At 42.2% G+C, this 20,019-nt stretch overlaps 1 protein-coding gene across 1 annotated transcript; it reads left to right on the plus strand.

The window, feature by feature from the left end:
• Window positions 1-17,640: 17,640 nt before the first annotated feature.
• LOC134301561 (guanine nucleotide exchange factor subunit RIC1-like) lies at window positions 17,641-19,368 on the plus strand (the record flags this gene model as incomplete). The annotated part of the gene is made up of 3 exons (XM_062986320.1): window positions 17,641-17,688; window positions 18,832-18,913; window positions 19,310-19,368. Coding segments are annotated over 3 exons (189 nt in total), but the record flags the coding sequence as incomplete, so codon positions are not given.
• Between the last annotated feature and the right edge of the window lie 651 nt (window positions 19,369-20,019).

Genomic DNA, 20,019 nt, shown 5'->3' on the forward strand with positions numbered 1-20,019 from the left:
GTTCTACGGTTCTACTGTATAAAAATAGTAGAACACGCTAGCACACCAGAGCTGACATTTCAAACTCGTCGGTTCGAAAATCAGCTCTGCTATCTGGCTGGCTGGGCACCTACATGAACAGCGATGCCGGATGGGACCTCATAACTAATGCAATTACAACCTCTGCTGGCTGGTTAATGGCGCCTGCACAGAGACGAGGGATAGTGTGATCAGGATGTGTCTCTCCGTACAAAAAGCTGATCCGCATAGGACTCGCCTCGTGCAGGTGAAAAGATGCAGTTGGCTACTGCACACACTCTCCTCAACCTGGGTGGAGATCAACATCAGTAGAGAGGAAGCATAATGCAATCGGGTACTTGGATATTACTAGATTGGGAGGATCACTATTTATCACTATTTATTTTAAAGCTAATGATGTTGGCTGAGGGATCTTAGTTTAATAGTTCAGCAACTTATTCACACTGTGTTTTACAGAGTTGCATAATCACACTCAGTCATAACTCATAGTCTAGTAATTACATTGAAGTACATGCTTAGCACTGGGTACATTTCTGTAATGCTGCTATATGATTAGGTCCTCTCTTTTCTAGCACTGTTGACCCAAGCATGCTTTTCACTCTGCTAAATCAGAGATCAAACTTTGGTGCGGTTCATATCTCAGGTCCTTTGTAAATTTTGGTTTCAGAATTTGGCTAAGCATACCGGAGGGCAATGACCCCACTTTACTGAAGCAGCTCCTTTGAGTGTAGAGAAAGATGGAGTAAGCGAGTGAATCTGTCAGAGCATAGCGGTGCCTCTTCATTTCTCTACAGTATATCTACATGAGCGATGCCACTGTTCATGGCCTATGATTCCTACTTATCTTCTTTCTACTCTCCCAGACCAATCAATGCGGAGCATTTTAGAGTCTGAAAGAGAGAGTAAAACTCTTCGGGAGGTGAAAGGAAAATAATGAGGGTTGAAAGAGAAAAAGATGGTGAGAAGATTTACCGGAGCTTGAAGAAGAGAGATGCGGCATGGACTTTGTTTACTCTCCTGCTATGTCTCAGACATTAAACAAAGCATGATAGATATCTACAGTTACCCGCTGTCAGGCTGCTGATTACTTTGTGTGAGAGGAACTGGAGAGCTGAATGAGATATCATATACAGAGAAGAGGTGGTTATAGACCAGTGCTGGGGCTGTGCTTTGTAATCTAGGCCATGGGTATGTTGGTTCTTTTTATACAGTTAAAATGCTGTTGTTTAGTATTAGCTTCTTGTGATCTAACTACTGTAAATATGAACTATTTATTATCTACTTTATGGTAATCAGATACACTCATTGAGTCTTTTTAAGGAATGCCTGCCTTGTGCCTTCATCGATTGGTCATTTTATTAGCTACATTTACCATAATGATGCACTTTGTGGGTATTCAGTTACTAATTGTGGTCTATTTGTTGATCTGTACACTTACTCCCCTTTCTAATCCATACATCAATCAAAGGTAATCCCATCTGACCGGATACTATTAGGGTGACTGACCATTTTCAGCACTGCAATGACAGTGACATGTGCAGCATGATCATGATCAGAAAATGTTCGATGATTATAAAACAGACACTGATAAAAGACACTGATAAAAATCCCAGCGGCCACTTAGGTGGCGCAGCGATAAAAACACACCAGAGTTAACATTTCAAAATCGTCCGTTTGAAACTCAGCTCTGCTATCCGGCAGGTTGGGCACCTACATGATTATTATTAGGTCCCCTCCGGGGTGCCGGAGGGGACCTATTAACTGATGCAATTACGACCTCTGCTGGCTAAATGATGGCGCATGTACAGATTCAAGGGATAATGAGAATCAAGGTGTGGCTCTTCATACACAAAGCTGATCTACATAAGAACTCACCTTGTGCAGGTGAAAAGATGCAGTCGGCTGCTGCACATGTGTCGGAAGGGGCGTGTGTCAGTCACAGCTAGTAGAGAAGAAGCGGAATTCAGTAGGGTGATTGGATACGACTAGAATGAGACAAAATTTGGGGGAAAAATCCCAACAACACTGCTGTACCTGATACACTCATACCAGAACAACACACACTACCAGGTAATTACCATGTTAGTGTCATTGCAATGCTGATAATGATCCACCATCTAGATAGCATCTGGTCAGTTGGGGTTCTTTGGAGGTTCCTTGATTGATGATTGAGGTTAAAGGGATTGACAAACACATAGACTACAGTTAGTAATTGTATACCCACAAACCTGTTCTTGCAGTTTATTGCTGTTTTCCATCTGCATCATTTTACTACAGTGTAAAAAAATCCAAGTTTGTATATATCTGTGTCCCACGAATGCCAAGTTCACACTACACGGCTTTCCAAGTCGTCAGGTCACTGTACAGTTCACACCACACGACTGGATCTCTTGCAATCGGGAGTCTTTGTGTATTTCACACTACACGACTAATCGGCGATAGGGGGTCGCACACTATATGATCTATCACCGGGCGGAAATGCAGGTGAGTCTGTCTGGTCTCCCAAACTACCACGTCCAAAAATGCATGTCAACATTAAGCTAGCAATCGAAGTTGTTTGTGTGCTGATGTGCAGCGTAAAAGCAAGTAGGAAAAATAAATGAATCGGAGTGAATTGGGCTATGCGACCAGCAGGGATTGTCTCTTCTGTAGTTCGCGTGGACGATAAGATGAAAAAATACTGTAAAGCTTGGGTGTGCTGATGTATTCTGATAGAAACTATATTATGCCCCTGTTCCATGTTTTTACACTACTCCCCCGGGTTTTCCCTCATCCTGTATCCTGCATTCTCATTGGCTGTAGTTCGACAAAGCACCCGCTGCCACTCGCAACGCCTTTCACACCACAGATTTTAAATCAGCGACTGGTCCAGATATTTAACATGCTAGATATTTTTCTTCAGTCTGGGCGATCGAGAGCCAAGTTTCGTCCCAGAGCGAACGCCGAGTTGCTTCCGAGCTGCTACATCTAGCGGCGACCAGTCGGCGAGCGAAAATCAGGGCAAAAATCGTGTAGTGTGAGCTAGGCATAAGCAATGCAGTCTGAGACTGATGGCCAACTAGAAATTATAGAAATAATGTTGTTTTTGCCACTTTTGTAAATGCAATTAAACCCTCTAAAATTTATTTGGATAAGCAACCAAATCAGGTCACATGTGCACACAAAAAAGGCCTGAGTAATGACATTACAGTACAAAGGAATGAGTAGTGTCACTACTTACAAATGTATTAAATCTTTTGGTAGTAGAAAAATCCTGATTTTGTTTAGTCAATGAGAGCCAGGGTTCCGAATTCTTGGGTTCCAAATTATATGCGGATGCTTGTTTTATTAAAATTGTAGAGTGTGCTTAAAAGCTGCAGCAGTCTTGGACTCAATTCTTGGATTCAAGTCTGAGTGAGTGCCTAAAAGACACAATTGGCAACGCTGAGGAAGTGAAGGCCAAGTGAGGTGTAACCTCCTACTGTCTGGAATATGTGCCAGCACTAGAGGGGAAGAATACAAAGCGACTCAGGGTCTTCCACAGGTTATTCTACTGGTAGCTTTACATGTGTCAGAGGAGGCATCTGCTAGCCTGTGGCCCTCCAAGGCCATGGGTGGGTAAAGGTGTCATGCATCTGACAGAGGTCGTCACAGGGAATCACTAAGCAGTGATTGAGTGATTAAGTAAATGCATGTTTTGCATGTTTTTATCTGTACACAGGAGTTTTGTTTTTTTCCTGGGAGCTCTGGCTCACTCCTAAAACATTTAAACAGAAATTTCTTGCACTGTTTTTTTTCTTAGGTTTGTGTGTGTGTGTGTGTGTGTGTGTGTGTGTATGTGTGTGTGTGTGTGTGTGTGTGTCTGTGTGTGTGTAAAAGAGAGAGAGAAAAAAGAGTTACTGACTGAGTGACTGAATGAATGACAGTGACTAAGAGAGTAAGAGAGTGAATAAGTGAGTCAGTAACTGGTTGAGTGACTGATGGAATGATTTAGTGATGAGTGAGTGACTGAGTGAGAGTGAAGGAGTGAATGAGGGAGTGACTGACTAAATGTGTAATGCCCTGTGATTGACTGGCGCTGTCCAAGGTGAGTAAGAGGGAGTTAGCAAGTGACTGAGTGAATGACTGACTAAATGAGTCACTAATTGGGTAGGTGAGTGAATTAGTAAGTGAGTGAGTCACTAATTGGGTAGGTGAGTGAATTAGTGAGTGAGTGAGTCACTAATTGGGTGGGTGAGTGAGTGAATTAGTGAGTGAGTGAGTCACTAATTAAGTAGGTGAATGAGTGAATTAGTGAGTGAGTGAGTCACTAATTGGGTAGGTGAGTTAATTAGTGAGTGAGTGAGTCACTAATTGGGTAGGTGAGTGAATTAGTGAGTGAGTGAGTCACTAATTGGGTGGGTGAGTGAGTGAATTAGTGAGTGAGTGAGTCACTAATTAAGTAGGTGAATGAGTGAATTAGTGAGTGAGTGAGTCACTAATTGGGTAGGTGAGTGAATTAGTGAGTGAGTGAGTCACTAATTGGGTGGGTGAGTGAGTGAATTAGTGCGTGAGTGAGTCACTAATTAAGTAGGTGAATGAGTGAATTAGTGAGTGAGTGAGTCACTAATTGGGTGGGTGAGTAAATTAACGAGTGAGTGAGTCACTAATTGGTTAAGTAACTGAAGGAGTAAGTGAGTAACTGTGTAACAAACCCACCTGCTGTGGAGATCGGTGGTGCGGCTGTTATGGAACCATGTCCCCCTGCCATCCCAAATTTGGTGCCATGTGTGGGGCATGGAGGCACAGATAAATGGCACATCAGTTCGTCTTAACTGAAGAGTCAACTGTGGCTCTGTTATATACATTATGGTTTAGCAATACATGATGTTTCTTGTTAAAGGGTAAGTGACTGAGTAAGTGAATAAAGTTGCTGAGTGAGTGTTCAAGCTCCTGACTGAATGACTGAGTGAGAGAGTGACTAAGTAAGTGAATTATTATTGACTGAGTGACTGACTGAGTGAGAGAGTGACAGAGTGACTGAGTCAGTAACTGGGTAAGTAAGGGTGTGACTGAGGGAGTTTGCTGCCCTACAATCTACTGAAGCTGTCCAGCGTGAGTGACTGAGAGAGGGAGTAAGTAAGGGAGGGATGGAGGGAGTGTGTGTTGCCCTGCTGACGCTGTCCATGGTGACTGTGGGAGTAATTAAGGGAGTGACTGGAAGTATGACCGAGGGGGTGATTTAGTGACTGAGTTTTGCATGTTTCCATTGGTCCAAATTAGTTTTCTTCATGGAGTTCTGGTTCCCTCTCAAAAACAGTGTGTGTTTGTGTGTGTGTGTGTGTGTGCATGTGTGTGTTTGTAAGAACAATAATCCTCAACTTTAACTCCCTCCCAGACCCCAACAAACTGCCCCACTTACTGTAGGAGCACAGAGAGAGCTGCACACTAGCAACACTCTACACACACCTGACCAAGTCACACACACACACACACACACACACACACACACACACACACACACACATTTGTATTGTTATTACAGCTTACATTTAGTATTATTACTGTCACTGTCAAATTTTGTTATTGTTGTTACAGTTGTCATCTGTAATATACTATATATACTATATACTATGTTTCTTATTATTATTTTATTTTTATAATTATTATTATTTTTCCTAAATATGTAACTGTAACTAAATATGAATGTCCATATTTGTCATGCCAATAAAGCTACGTATGAGTTGAGTAAGTGAGTGAGAGAGGGAGAGACTGAGTTATTAAATTAGAGAGTGATTAAGTGACTAAGATAGTGACTAAGTGACTTACTGACTGACTAAGTGACTGAATCAGAGTTACTGGTTGAGAGACTGACTAAGGGACTGAGTGAGTAAGTGAGTGGCTGACTGAATGAGAGAGTGACTGAGTGAGAGAGTTACTGAGTGAGAGAGTGACTGAGGGACTGAGTGAGTAAGTGACTGAGTGAGAGAGTTACTAAGTGACTGAGTGACTGACTGACTAAGTACCCGAGTGAGAGTTACTGAGTGAGAGTGACTGAGTGAGAAAGTGACTAAGTGATTGAGTAAGAGTGACTGAGCGAGAGAGTTACTGACTGAGTGACTGACTGACTGACTAAGTAACTGAGTGAGAGTTACTGAGTGAGAGTGACTGAGTGAGAAAGTGACTAAGTGATTGAGTAAGAGTGACTGAGCGAGAGAGTTACTAAGTGACTGAGTGACTGACTGACTGACTGAGAGTTACTGAGTGAGAGTGACTGAGTGAGAAAGTGACTAAGTGATTGAGTGAGAGTGACTGAGCGACTGACTGACTAAGTACCCGAGTGAGAGTTACTGAGTGAGAGTGACTGAGTGAGAAAGTGACTAAGTGATTGAGTAAGAGTGACTGAGCGAGAGAGTTACTGACTGAGTGACTGACTGACTGACTAAGTAACTGAGTGAGAGTGACTGAGCGACTGACTGACTAAGTACCCGAGTGAGAGTTACTGAGTGAGAGTGACTGAGTGAGAAAGTGACTAAGTGATTGAGTGAGAGTGACTGAGCGAGAGAGTTACTAAGTGACTGAGTGACTAAGTAACTGAGTTAGAGTTACTGAGTGAGAGAGTAACTGAGTGAGAGAGTGACTAAGTGACTGACTGACTGAGAGAGTACCTGAGTGAGAGTTACTGAGTGAGAGTGACAGTGAGAAAGTGACTAAGTGATTGAGTAAGAGTGACTGAGCGAGAGAGTTACTAAGTGACTGAGTGACTGACTGACTGACTAAGTAACTGAGTGAGAGTTACTGAGTGAGAGTGACTGAGTGAGAAAGTGACTAAGTGATTGAGTGAGAGTGACTGAGCGACTGACTGACTAAGTACCCGAGTGAGAGTTACTGAGTGAGAGTGACTGAGTGAGAAAGTGACTAAGTGATTGAGTAAGAGTGACTGAGCGAGAGAGTTACTGACTGAGTGACTGACTGACTGACTAAGTAACTGAGTGAGAGTGACTGAGCGACTGACTGACTAAGTACCCGAGTGAGAGTTACTGAGTGAGAGTGACTGAGTGAGAAAGTGACTAAGTGATTGAGTGAGAGTGACTGAGCGAGAGAGTTACTAAGTGACTGAGTGACTAAGTAACTGAGTTAGAGTTACTGAGTGAGAGAGTAACTGAGTGAGAGAGTGACTAAGTGACTGACTGACTGAGAGAGTACCTGAGTGAGAGTTACTGAGTGAGAGTGACAGTGAGAAAGTGACTAAGTGATTGAGTAAGAGTGACTGAGCGAGAGAGTTACTAAGTGACTGAGTGACTGACTGACTGACTAAGTAACTGAGTGAGAGTTACTGAGTGAGAGTGACTGAGTGAGAAAGTGACTAAGTGATTGAGTAAGTGACTGAGTGAGAGAGTTACTAAGTGACTGACTGACTGACTAAGTAACTGAGTGAGAGTTACTGAGTGAGAGTGACAGTGAGAAAGTGACTAAGTGATTGAGTAAGTGACTGAGTGAGAGAGTTACTAAGGGACTGAGTGACTGACTGACTGACTAAGTAACTGAGTGAGAGTTACTGAGTGAGAGTGACTGAGTGAGAGAGTTACTAAGTGATTGAGTGAGAGTGACTGAGCGAGAGAGTTACTAAGGGACTGAGTGACTGACTAAGTAACTGAGTGAGAGTTACTGAGTGAGAGAGTGACTAAGTGACTGACTGACTGAGAGAGTAACTGAGTGAGAGAGTAGCTGAGTGACTGACTAAGTGACTGAGTGAGAGAGTCTCAGTGACCTAAAACACACTAACATCACACACACCAATCAGCCTCACCACACACTCGCCCAAAACATTAGACCCAACCAAATTATAACCAAACAAAAACAAAATTACATTAAATACTGGGCTGAGACTTGGCTTACCTGACAGAAATTCAAGAGAAAAAACTGAGGAAAGTTTTAACGATGTACAGAGTCAGTGAGCACAGCCTGGGCATCGAAACCGGGCGGCGCAGACAGAGCTGGACACCCAGAGAGGCCAGGCTGTGCTCTCACTGTGAGCTGGCAGTGGTGGATACAGAGCTGCACTTCCTAACAGATTGCCCCAAGTACAGCTCTATCAGGAGTTTATACTATGGAAAGATCAGCAGCATCTCCCCTGAGTTCCTACACTGCAGTAACACACAAAAACTGCCCTACATACTGGGAGAGAAGAGCGGACTGATCACACACGCTGCACAATTTGTAGCAGCGTGTCACAATCTGAGGGACAACCAGTGAGGCAGAGTACAAATTATTATTGATTATTACTGATATTACATGGTTTTTATTTTATTAATTTTTATTTGACCTTCTTTATTGATAATTAATAATCCTGTAAATAACTTAAATTCTAGAGTTGTATTTTTAATCTGTTTTATTATTATTTTTTTATTATTGTTATTAATTTATATATATATATGTATCTTCTTTTCTAATTTCTGTTTACTGTTTATTGTTTACTGCTTTGGCAATAGTGTATCTAATTACATTCACGCCAATAAAGCACCACTGAACTGAACTGAGTAACTGAGTGAGAGAGTGACTGACTGAGTGAGAGAGTGACTGAGTGACTGACTAAGTGACTGACTAAGTGAGTGACTGACTAAGAGTGACTGATTAAGTGACTGAGTAAGAGAGAGTGACTATGTGAGAAAGTGTCTGAGTGACTGACTAAGTAAAAGAGTGACTGAGGGCCTGAGTGACTGACTGACTAAGTGGCTGAGTGAGTGACTGACTAAGTGACTGAGTGAGAGAGAGACTGGGTGACTGACTGACTACGTGACTGAGTGAGAAAGAGACTTAGTGCCTGACCAAGTGACTGAGTGAGAGAGTGACTGAGAGCCTGAGTGACTAAGTGACTAAGTGACTAAGTGACTGAGTTACTAAGTGACTGACTGACTACGTAAGTAACTGAGTGAGAGAGTTACTGAGTGAGAGAGTGACTGAGCGAGAGAGTGACTGACTGAGGGATTCAGTGAGAGAGTTAATAAGGGCCTGAGTGATAGAGTGACAGTGAAAAAGTGACTGAGTGAAAGAGTGAGTGAGTGACTAAGCAACTAAGTTACTGAGTGAGAGAGTGACTGAGAGAGTGACTAAGTGAGAGAGTGACCGACTAAGTGAAAGAGTGACTGAGAGCCTGAGTGACTGACTGACTAAATGACTGACTGACTAAGTGACTGAGCAAAAGAGTTACTGAGTGAGTGACTGACTAAGTGACTGAGGGACTGAATGAGAGAGTAAAAGAGTGACTAAGTGACTGAGTGAGTGACTGAATGAGTGACTGACTCAGTCAGTAACTGGGTGAATGAGTGAAGGAGCTGAGTAAATGTGTAACTCTCTGATCTCAGGATGTATTCGTTCCTTCCACATAGTGGTCAGACCTACCACGCCCTTATTATAGAGCAAAGTGGTTTGTAAATAAATAATAAATAAATAAATAAAGGAAGAAACAACCAATCAGCAGGCTGTAAGTTTGTGTAAAATAATGTACTTTTTTGATAATTTGTTGGATGCATCACCACACTTGTGGGAGGCAGCAGACCTGAAACGTCAGGCTGTTTGCTGAATAAATGCTAGCCCTCTCTTAAGGGTGTAAAAATAAAGGTTAGCATAAACATGAGCACACAAGCCCCAGAAAATATGCCTGAAAGGCAGTTGTCATGGATACCGGCTGCTGTCACGCAGCCCAGCTGTTGGGGACTGACAGAGGGATCAATAGACGATCAGGAGGGAGAATTCTCTCTCTTCGTGGCTCATTCCTAATCCTGACCGGGTACCTGGGAGCCAAGGGACAGGTTCTTCTGCTGCTCTTCAAAGCCAAGCCTTCACAAACCCTGGCATTTTAAGTTGCGGGGCGAGGAACTGGAGAACAAACAAGATAAAAGAGGCGGGATCCATCAGCCAAATTGTCTGCTATCGCGCTCTTGAAGAGAGATGTGAAAAGGGAGTTGTGTTGTGAGCTGGTCCTTTTCATTGTCCTCCAGACTGATGCATATTCAGCACGCAGCCCGCTCATGCTCAGTTGGCGCCTCAAAAGCCGACTGATTTCCGTCTGACAGCGCGTGCATGTGCCCAGAATATGATCTCTATATACGTGTATGGAAGAAATAGAGCGAGATAGGCTGGTGAAACCGCTGACCACTCTAATTATCCTCGATTTTCCTCAAACAAAGCTGAGCTTTTGTAATTCACTTTCTAGAGATCCAACCTCTACCTATTTTCTCCCAGATTCAATTCTGCTCGGTCGCTTGGTCTTTTACATCTAAAACGCCGTCCTCAATTATTCACGCGCATGATTTAACGGCCCGGTCTATTCGGAGCCACTCCTCATCTGGCGCCGCGGCTCTGTGTGACCAGAATCACGCCGAGAGACGTGTGTGGACAGTGAGCACAAAAACTCCAAGCGAAAAAAAAAAAAAACGTCTTGCAGAGCAGTGCCAGAATAATCTGTCATCAAGCTTCGCCTTTAAATAGCCCAGGGTCTGATCAGCGGGATGATTATTGGCAGCCGAACTGACCGGCGCGTCTCCGAGGCCTGCTGGATGCTTCGTTCAAGATCAGACTCCGGCGTAATTATGCGGCGGATGCCTTCCCCTCTTTATCGATCGACACATGTCAGGAACGCTGGGCGCTAAGAATCCCTCTCTAGCTCACCGTATCTGCTTCTGTTTGTGTCTGTTACTGAGCAGGAGACTCGGGCATGTCAGACATGTCTAGGCGGACATAAATAAATGAAAAAAGAGGTCATTAGAGGAGTACTAGGAGTGGGGAGCTCTTTTTCCCTAATCTGCTTAGCAGTGGGGGTTTTTCCCGGACACTGCAGTGTGTTTACTAATTTATAACCCTGCATCTTTCAATTGTTCTAACAAAACGCTACAGTAACAGAACATTTACTAAGAAAAACAAAGGGGCAAATCTCACATTTCTAATGAACACGGCAATACACTAATATACATTATTATTGTTTTCTTTTGCATTTATCCCCCAGTTTTCTTCTTAATCTACAACCCTAAATCAGAAAAAGTTGGCACAGTATGGAAAATTCAAATAAAATAAAAATGCAGAGTTTCTTACATTTACTTTGACTTTTATTTGATTGCAGACAGTTTAAAGCCAAGATATTTCATGTTTTGTCTGCTCACTTATTTCATTTGTTAATAAACATCCATTACTGCATTTCAGGCCTGCAACACATTCCAAAAAAAGTTTGGACAGGGGCAATTTAGGGCTAGTAATGGGGTGAAAAAACTAAATAATGATGTGATTCCAAACAGGTGATGTCAACAGGTGATTGTAATCATGGTTTGGTACAAAAGCAGCACCCAGGAGTCTTTGATGAGTAAAGATGATCAGAGGATCTCCAGTTTGTCAACAAATGTGTGAGAAAATGATTGAAATGTTTAAAAACAATGAACCTCAAAGAAAGATTGGAAGGGATTTGCATATTTCTCCCTCTACAGTGCATAATATCATTAAACGATTCGAGGAATCAGGAGGAATTTCAGTGCGTAAAGGCCAAGGGAGCAAGCTTAAGCTTAAGCTGATCTTTGATCCCTCAGACGACACTGCATCAAGAACTGCCACTCAACAATAGCTGATATAACCACATGGGTGAGGGATTACTTTGGCAAACCTTTATCAAGCACTACAATACAGAGTTACATGCACAAATGCCACTGTGCAAAAAATGTACAAAAAATAAGCCTTATGTTAACCATGTACAGAAGCAGTGTCGACTTCTCTGGGCTCGGAGACATCTAGGATGAACTTTCACACAGGGGAAACGTGTATCATGGTCAGATGATTCAGCATTCCAGGTCTTTTTTTGGACAAAAAAGGACCATCCAGACTGTTATTAGCAACAAGTCCAAAAGCCAGGGTCTGTCATAGTATGGGGCTGTGTCAGTGCCCTTGGCAAAGGTCATTTACACTTGTGTAATGGCAGCATTGATGCAGAAAAGTACATTGCGATAAACATATACTGCCTTCAAGACGTCATCTTTTCTAAATTGCTTGGTATCCTCGGTGAAATATCTCAGGTTCATCCTGTCTGCAATCAAATAAAAGTCAAAGTAAATGTAAGAAACTCCGTGTTTTTTTATTATTTGCATTTTTCATGCTGTCCCAACTTTTTCTGATTTGGGGTTGTGCCTTATCCTATTCAGGGTTGTGATGGGTCACTGGACGAAAGGTAGGAAACACCTCGGACAGGTTGCCAGTCCATCACAGGGCGAACACGCGAACACACACACACACACACACACACACACATTCTTAGGGAGTCTATAGCATCTCCACTTAACCTGACTGCATGTCTTAAGACTATAGGAGGAACCCAGAGCACCCGGAGAAAACCCACACAGACATGGGGCGAACATGAAAACTCCACACAAAATGACACTGACCACTCCACCTGGGAATCGAACCCAGGACCTTCTTACTGTGAGGCGACAGTGCAACCCACCCGCCTGCTGTTTTTATTGTATGTAAATATAGTTTATTGTGAATTTAGGCGGCAATACGACATTTGATGTAAGAAGTACTTTATTAATATTGCACGTTTATCATGTAAACAAAATGCTACACAATAATTACAAAAATTAAAAACACTAAACAGAGTATATCTGTCCATAACAATTTGGCTTTTATTAAAGTCACAAAGGTCTTTATGCTGCCCATATTTACAGAATTAAACACCTGCACTGCAAGTTACTATTTTTGTATTCATTTTGAACCACTCTGATGTTTTTGGCAGTGCATATTTCTATTCCAACTGTGAAATCTACAAACAAATCCAGCCTCTGAAACTTTAATGTGTGACAAATAGCAAGCTAAAACTGTGAATGCCATTGAGAAGAAGCCTTGAGAGGAGCCATGACTCCAAAATAACTCTCTGGATACTGGCATTAAAGCAGGATGTGTACCTTTATAGAGTAGAAAGGTACAAATCTATACAATACTAATTTTCAGATCTAAGATGGGTGTTAAACATCAATACCTTGTGCTTCTGTGCTCTGCAGCTGATTGATTGATTGATTGTGCTAATCCATCAGATTACTCATCGTCTGTTTTACTAATGCTTCATCCTGGTTAGGGTCGCTGTGGGCCAGATTCATTGGATGAAAGGCAGGAAACACACTGGGCCATCACAGGGCAGATCCCCCTACACATACACACACAGACTTAATTAATCTGACTTCATGTCTTTGGAAACCTGAGCACCCGGAGAAAACCCATACAAATACAGGTATAACTTTGTCTGCTTGGCTGGGGAATTCAACCCAGGCTCCTCTTGCTGTAAGGCAACAATGATGCCCCCCATTATACAGTTTATTCATTCATTCATTCATTCATTCATTTTCTTATCCGCTTATTCAATTAGGGTTGAATTTTTTTTATTCCAATAAATAAAAAAAGTTTAATCTCAAACCTTTAGCTCTGCACATTTACCTATTTATAGTATCTGTACATCAACAGAATATTTTTCATGTCTAATGGTAAGCAGGTGTGTTGATTCAAATCAGTAAAGCAGCTATATCAGCATTTGTAAAGGGTTGTACAGGGGTAACAAGCTATCGATTAGCTGCGTGAGACCGGAAGACATGTCTGCCATGAGAATGAGATAGTATCAGTGTAATCAAGCTATTTTTTGGAGCCTTCACGTTCAACTACGTAGATTCTAGAAAATTAGGGTGTAAGGTCTATAAGGTGATAAGGCTTGGTCTTCATCCCAAAGACATTGATATGATAAAGAGTCCTTTCTCATCAAGCCCAGTGATTTTGGGGAAGCTAGGTTATAGCCCCAAGGGATGTGTACTCGAAGTGTACTAGAAGTTTTTATGTAAATATGCATAAATATCCAGGTGTGTTTTAACACAAATATGCTTAAGTAGCATGTATAAAGGTAGCCCTTTAAGTAGGCCCTAAAGGTAGGCCCTTTAGACAGGAAAGTTCAATATGCTGCATATATGTACACCAATGAGGCATAACATTATGACCACCTTCCTAATATTGTGTACAGTAGCCCTGCAACTGTGATGCACTGTCTATTCTGACACCTTTCTGTCAGAACCAGCATTAACTTCTTCAGCAATTTGAGCTACAGTAGCTCGTCTGTTGGATCGGACCACATGGGTCAGCCTTCGCTCCCCACATGCATCAATGAGCCTTGGCCGCCCATGACCCTGTCGCCGGTTTACCACTGTTCCTTCCTTGGACCACTCTTGATAGATACTGACCACTGCAGACGGGAACACCCCACAAGAGCTACAGTTTTGGAGATGCTCTGACCCAGTCGTCTAGCAATCACAATTTGGCCCTTGTCAAACTATTTTTCCTGCTTCTAACACATCAACTTTGAGGATGAAATTCACTTGCTGCCTAATATATCCCACCTACTAACAGGTGCTGTGATGAAGAGATAATCAGTGTGGTCATAATGTTATGCCTAGTCTATGTATATATATACAGTTGAGTCACATTATTAAGACCAATTCCTACTGTTAATGGCAGCAGCACATAGCCCATAAATAAAGTCATATTTCACTTGGTGGTTATATAAGGTGGGTATATAAGCTTGAGTGGTTTGGGTCCTTTTTGTTTGGAGTTTGCATGTTCTCCACATGTCTGTGTGGGGTTCCTCGGGGAGCTCCGGTTTCCTCCCACAGTCCAAAGACGTGCAGTCAGATAAATTGGACATACCAAATTGTCCATGAGTTTGACATTAATAAGTAACTACCTGTCCTGTCATGAATGTAACCAAAGTGTGTAAAACATGACGTTAAATTCCTAATAAATAATAATATAATTGAAAAAAAGAGTTGCATCAATCACTACCAAGTTCCAAACTGCAATAGGAGTTATTATCAGCTGTATGTCAAAATCTATGTTGATTGGGTTTTCATGACTGAGCAGCCACACATAAACCTATTTGTAGGAGGAATTATGGACTTAGACTGTAATGGCATGAACTGGATCCAATTTAAAAAAAAAATCCTAATGTCATACACTGGTACACTACACCGATCAGCCATAACATTAAAACCACCTCCTTGTTTCTACGCTCACTGTCCATTTTATCAGCTCCACTTACCAAATAGGAGCACTTTGTAGTTCTAAAATCACTAACTTTAGTCCATCTACTTCTCTGCATGCTTTGTTAGCCCCCTTTCATGCTGTTCTTAAATGGTCAGGACCACCACAGGACCACCACAGAGCAGGTATTATTTGGGTGTTGGATCATTCTCAGCACTGCAGTGACACTGACATGGTGGTGGTGTGTTAGTGTGTGTTGTGCTGGTATGATTGGATCAGACACAGCACCGCTGCTGGAGTTTTAGCTCTAACTCTATTAGACACTCCTACCTAGTTGGTCCACCTTGTAGATGTAAAGTCAGAAACGATCGCTCATCTATTGCTGCTGTTTGAGTTGGTCATCTTCTAGACCTTCATCAGTGGTCACAGGATGCTGCCCACAGGGCGCTGTTGGCTGGATATATTTTTGGTTGGTGTCCAGCAGTGACAGTGAGGTGTTTAAAAACTCCAGCAGCGCTGCTGTGTCTTATCCACTCATACCAGCACAACACACACTAACACACCACCACCATGTCAGTGTCACTGCAGTGCTGAGAATGATCCACCACCTAAATAATACCTGCTCTGTAGTGGTCCTGTGGGGGTCCTGACCATTGAAGAACAGGGTGAAAGGGGGCTAACAAAAACATGCAGAGAAACAGATGGACTACAGTCAGTAATTGTAGAACTACAAAGTGCTTCTATATGGTAAGTGGAGCTGATAAATGGACAGTGTGTGTAGAAACAAGGAGGTGGTTTTAATGTTATGGCTGATTGGTGTATATGGCCTTGCTCCAGCAAGTCTGTCTCCCTGTGCATAAAGCAAGGTTTATTGTAAAGGTTCATCTAGTTTGGTGACACAGATCTCTATCATCCATGCACAGGAGTACCTGTGGAAGAAGGAGTTTGGTGAAGGTGTGGCTTTCATGGGATTCTCCATAAGATGCTCAACATAAACCATGGTAAGTGTAAACAATAATATTACCAACAGTAGGATGGTTTTTGGTTTAGCACTTTTTAGTTGTCATGGCCTTTAACACCACCTTAGTTGCCACCCTCTGTTTTGCGTTTCCTGTTAAATAGTTTTTAAAGTGTTTTAATTTCAAATGCTAAATTTGTAAGCAGCTACAGTAATGGTCTAGTAATCAGAAGGTTGACGGTTCCAGACCCACCACTGCCTGATTGCCACTGTTGGAGCCCTGAGCAAGGTCCTTAACTCTAACAACTGTATTTAGTCATAATTGTAAGTCACTTTGGATAAAAGCATCTGCTGTAAATGTTTTCTCATTGTACTTTCAAACACTGATGAGAGGTTGCACTTGGTCAGGTGGTTAAAAGCACCAGTCAAAGGTTCTTGCTCTATCCATGCTTGGTCTCTAGTCAGGCCGGGTAACCTAATTTAGCATGGTACAGTACAGGTCATTTGGATGTGGAAACAACTACTAAATGTGGGACCATGGATTAAAAAAACATACTGTAGCATAAGTGCACCGTCTGGTTCCTCTCAAGGTTTCTTCCTGTAATTTTAAGAGTTTTTTCTTGCCACTTTAGCCCTTGGCTTGCTCAACAGGGGTGTTTGGTCTATTGGTCCTGTATTCTCTACAGTTGCCTTGAGACATCGTTTATTGTAAAAAGTGCTATACATATAACTTTGACTTGACTTGACCTGGCTTGAATTGAAAAAAAGACAGCTGTCTAGATACTTTTGGCCATGTAGTGTATTTCAGAGAATATCGAAGGAATGATACACATTGAATTACACATTGCAGAGTGTAAGACATGAGTAATAGAATGAAACTCGACAAGTTGACAAACGCAATAAAATACACACGAGACAGTATTAGAAAGTACTGTGAGGTCTCACAGCTAAAAATTGAAGGCCCAGCTGGTAAAATGATCCTGCTCAGTGTTATTATTCTCCTCATGTCAGTTCCTGTCTGCTGTAGACTTGTCCACTGGATGAGAATTGAGGAGAGGAAATGAAAAAAGAGTTACATGGAGAGATGCCTGATGGCCATTTTTATAATTTGGCTCAGGTAAGAGAGAGCATGTCTGATATCTATCAGCTATCTTAGTGAAAGTATTGTCTTTGTACTGTTTTTAATTAGTCTGAGTGATAGGAACAAATTTTAGGATGCCTGATGACTCTCCGCTGAGACCAAGCAGGAGTGGTGATAAGTGCTACACGAATAATTGACGCTAGTTTAGGTGCACTGTGTTAAAAGTGTAAACTTAAGTGTTTAATACACACAAACACATCCATCCATTCACCCATCCCTTTTACTTATCTATCTATTCATTTATTATTATTAACTTTCATACCAGCCCACCCATCTATTAATCCATCCATTCAACACCTTCAATTACTCAACGACTTACCCCACTTTACTTATCCATCCATCCATCCATCCATTCACCCATCCATTTTACTTATCTATCTATTCATTTATTCACTAATCCACACCCATTAACTTTCATAGTAGTCCACCCAGCTATTAATCCATCCACTTACCCCCTTCAAATCTTAAATTTATTTATTTAATTACCCATCCATCCTCCACACATCTATCTATCTATCTATCTATCTATCTATCTATCTATCTATCTATCTATCTATCTATCTATCTATCTATCTATCTATCTATCCATCCATCCATCCATCCATCCATCCATCCATCCATCCATCCATCCATCCATCCATCCATCCATCCATCCATCCATCTCCACACATCCATCTATCCATCCATCCTCCACATGCCTATCAATCCATCCATTCACCCATCCATCCATTTACCTATCCATCCATCCATTCACCCACCCATCCATCATTCATCTTCCACACACCCATTAATCTATGCATTCATCCATGCATCCATCCATCCATTTGTCCACACATCCATTCATGCACTCATTCATCCTCCACACACCCATTAATCCATCTATCAATTCATCCATCCATTCTCTATATATCCATCCATCCATCCACACACCCATCAATTCATCCATGCACCTATCCATTCTCCACACACCTATACATCCACCCATCCATTCTCCACACACATATACATCCATTCATCCATCCATCCATCCATGCACCTATCCATTCTCCACACACATATACATCCATTCATCCATCCTCCACACACCCATCCATCCATCCTTGCACCTATCCATTCTCCACACACATATACATCCATTCATCCATCCATCCATCCATGCACCTATCCATTCTCCACACACATATACATCCATTCATCCATCCTCCACACACCCATCCATCCATCCTTGCACCTATCCATTCTCCACACACATATACATCCATTCATCCATCCTCCACACACCCATCCATCCATCCATGCACCTATCCATTCTCCACACACATATACATCCATTCATCCATCCTCCACACATCCATCCATCCATCCATGCACCTATCCATTCTCCACACACATATACATCCATTCATCCATCCTCCACACACCCATCCATCCATCCTTGCACCTATCCATTCTCCACACACATATACATCCATTCATCCATCCTCCACACATCCATCCATCCATCCATGCACCTATCCATTCTCCACACACATATACATCCATTCATCCATCCTCCACACACCCATCCATCCATCCTTGCACCTATCCATTCTCCACACACATATACATCCATTCATCCATCCTCCACACACCCATCCATCCATCCATGCACCTATCCATTCTCCACACACATATACATCCATTCATCCATCCTCCACACATCCATCCATCCATCCATGTACCTATCCATTCTCCACACACATATACATCCATTCATCCATCCTCCACACACCCATCCATCCATCCATGCTATCCATTCTCCACACACATATACATCCATTCATCCATCCTCCACACACTCATCCATCCATCCATCCATCCATCCATGCTATCCATTCTCCACACACATATACATCCATTCATCCATCCTCCACACACTCATCCATCCATCCATCCATCCATCCATGCACCTATCCATTCTCCACACACATATACATCCATTCATCCATCCATTTGTCCATACATCTATTCATGCACTCATTCATCCTCCACACACCTATTAATCCATCTATCAATCCATCCATCCATTCTCTACACATCAATCCATCCATTCTTCACACATCCATCTATCCAGTCTCAACACATCCATCCATCTCTCCCTTTCCTCCCTCCTTTTCCCCCTCCATTCTTCCATTATCCATCCACACATCTATCCATCCATCCATCCATCCATGCACCTATTCATCCATCCATTTATCTGTCAATACATCCATGCATCCATCCATCCATTTACATATCCATCCATTCTCCACACACCCATCACTCCATCCATCTATCGATCCACCCATCCATCTTCCACACACCTACACATTCATTCATCCAGCCATCCATCCATACATCCATCCATCCTCCACACACCTATATATCCATCCATCCATTCATTCATCCATCCATCCATCTATCCATCCATTCATCCATTCTCTAAACATCTATCCATCCATCCATGCACCCATTAATCCATTCATCCTCCATCCACCCATCCATTTATCCACACATCTATATATCCATTCATCCATTTACCAATCCATCCATCCATCTGCCTATCCATCCATTCACCCACCCATCCATCCATACATCCATGCACCCATTCATCCTCCACATACCCATCCATCCGTCTGTCCATCCATTCATCCACACATTCATCCATCCATCCATCCATCTATGCACTCATCCATTCTTCACACACCTATACATCCATCCATCTATCCATGCACCCATTCATCCTCCACACACCCATCCATACATTCATCCACCCTTTAATTTATCATCCTTCTATTCATCTATCCACCACATTTATAATTTCTTGTTATTTCTGGCAGCTGGTGGCTCTAACATACAGGTCTGTAGAGATTTA

This window comes from Trichomycterus rosablanca, chromosome 2, assembly GCF_030014385.1.
Source record: "Trichomycterus rosablanca isolate fTriRos1 chromosome 2, fTriRos1.hap1, whole genome shotgun sequence".
NCBI classification, from domain to species: Eukaryota; Metazoa; Chordata; class Actinopteri; order Siluriformes; family Trichomycteridae; genus Trichomycterus; species Trichomycterus rosablanca.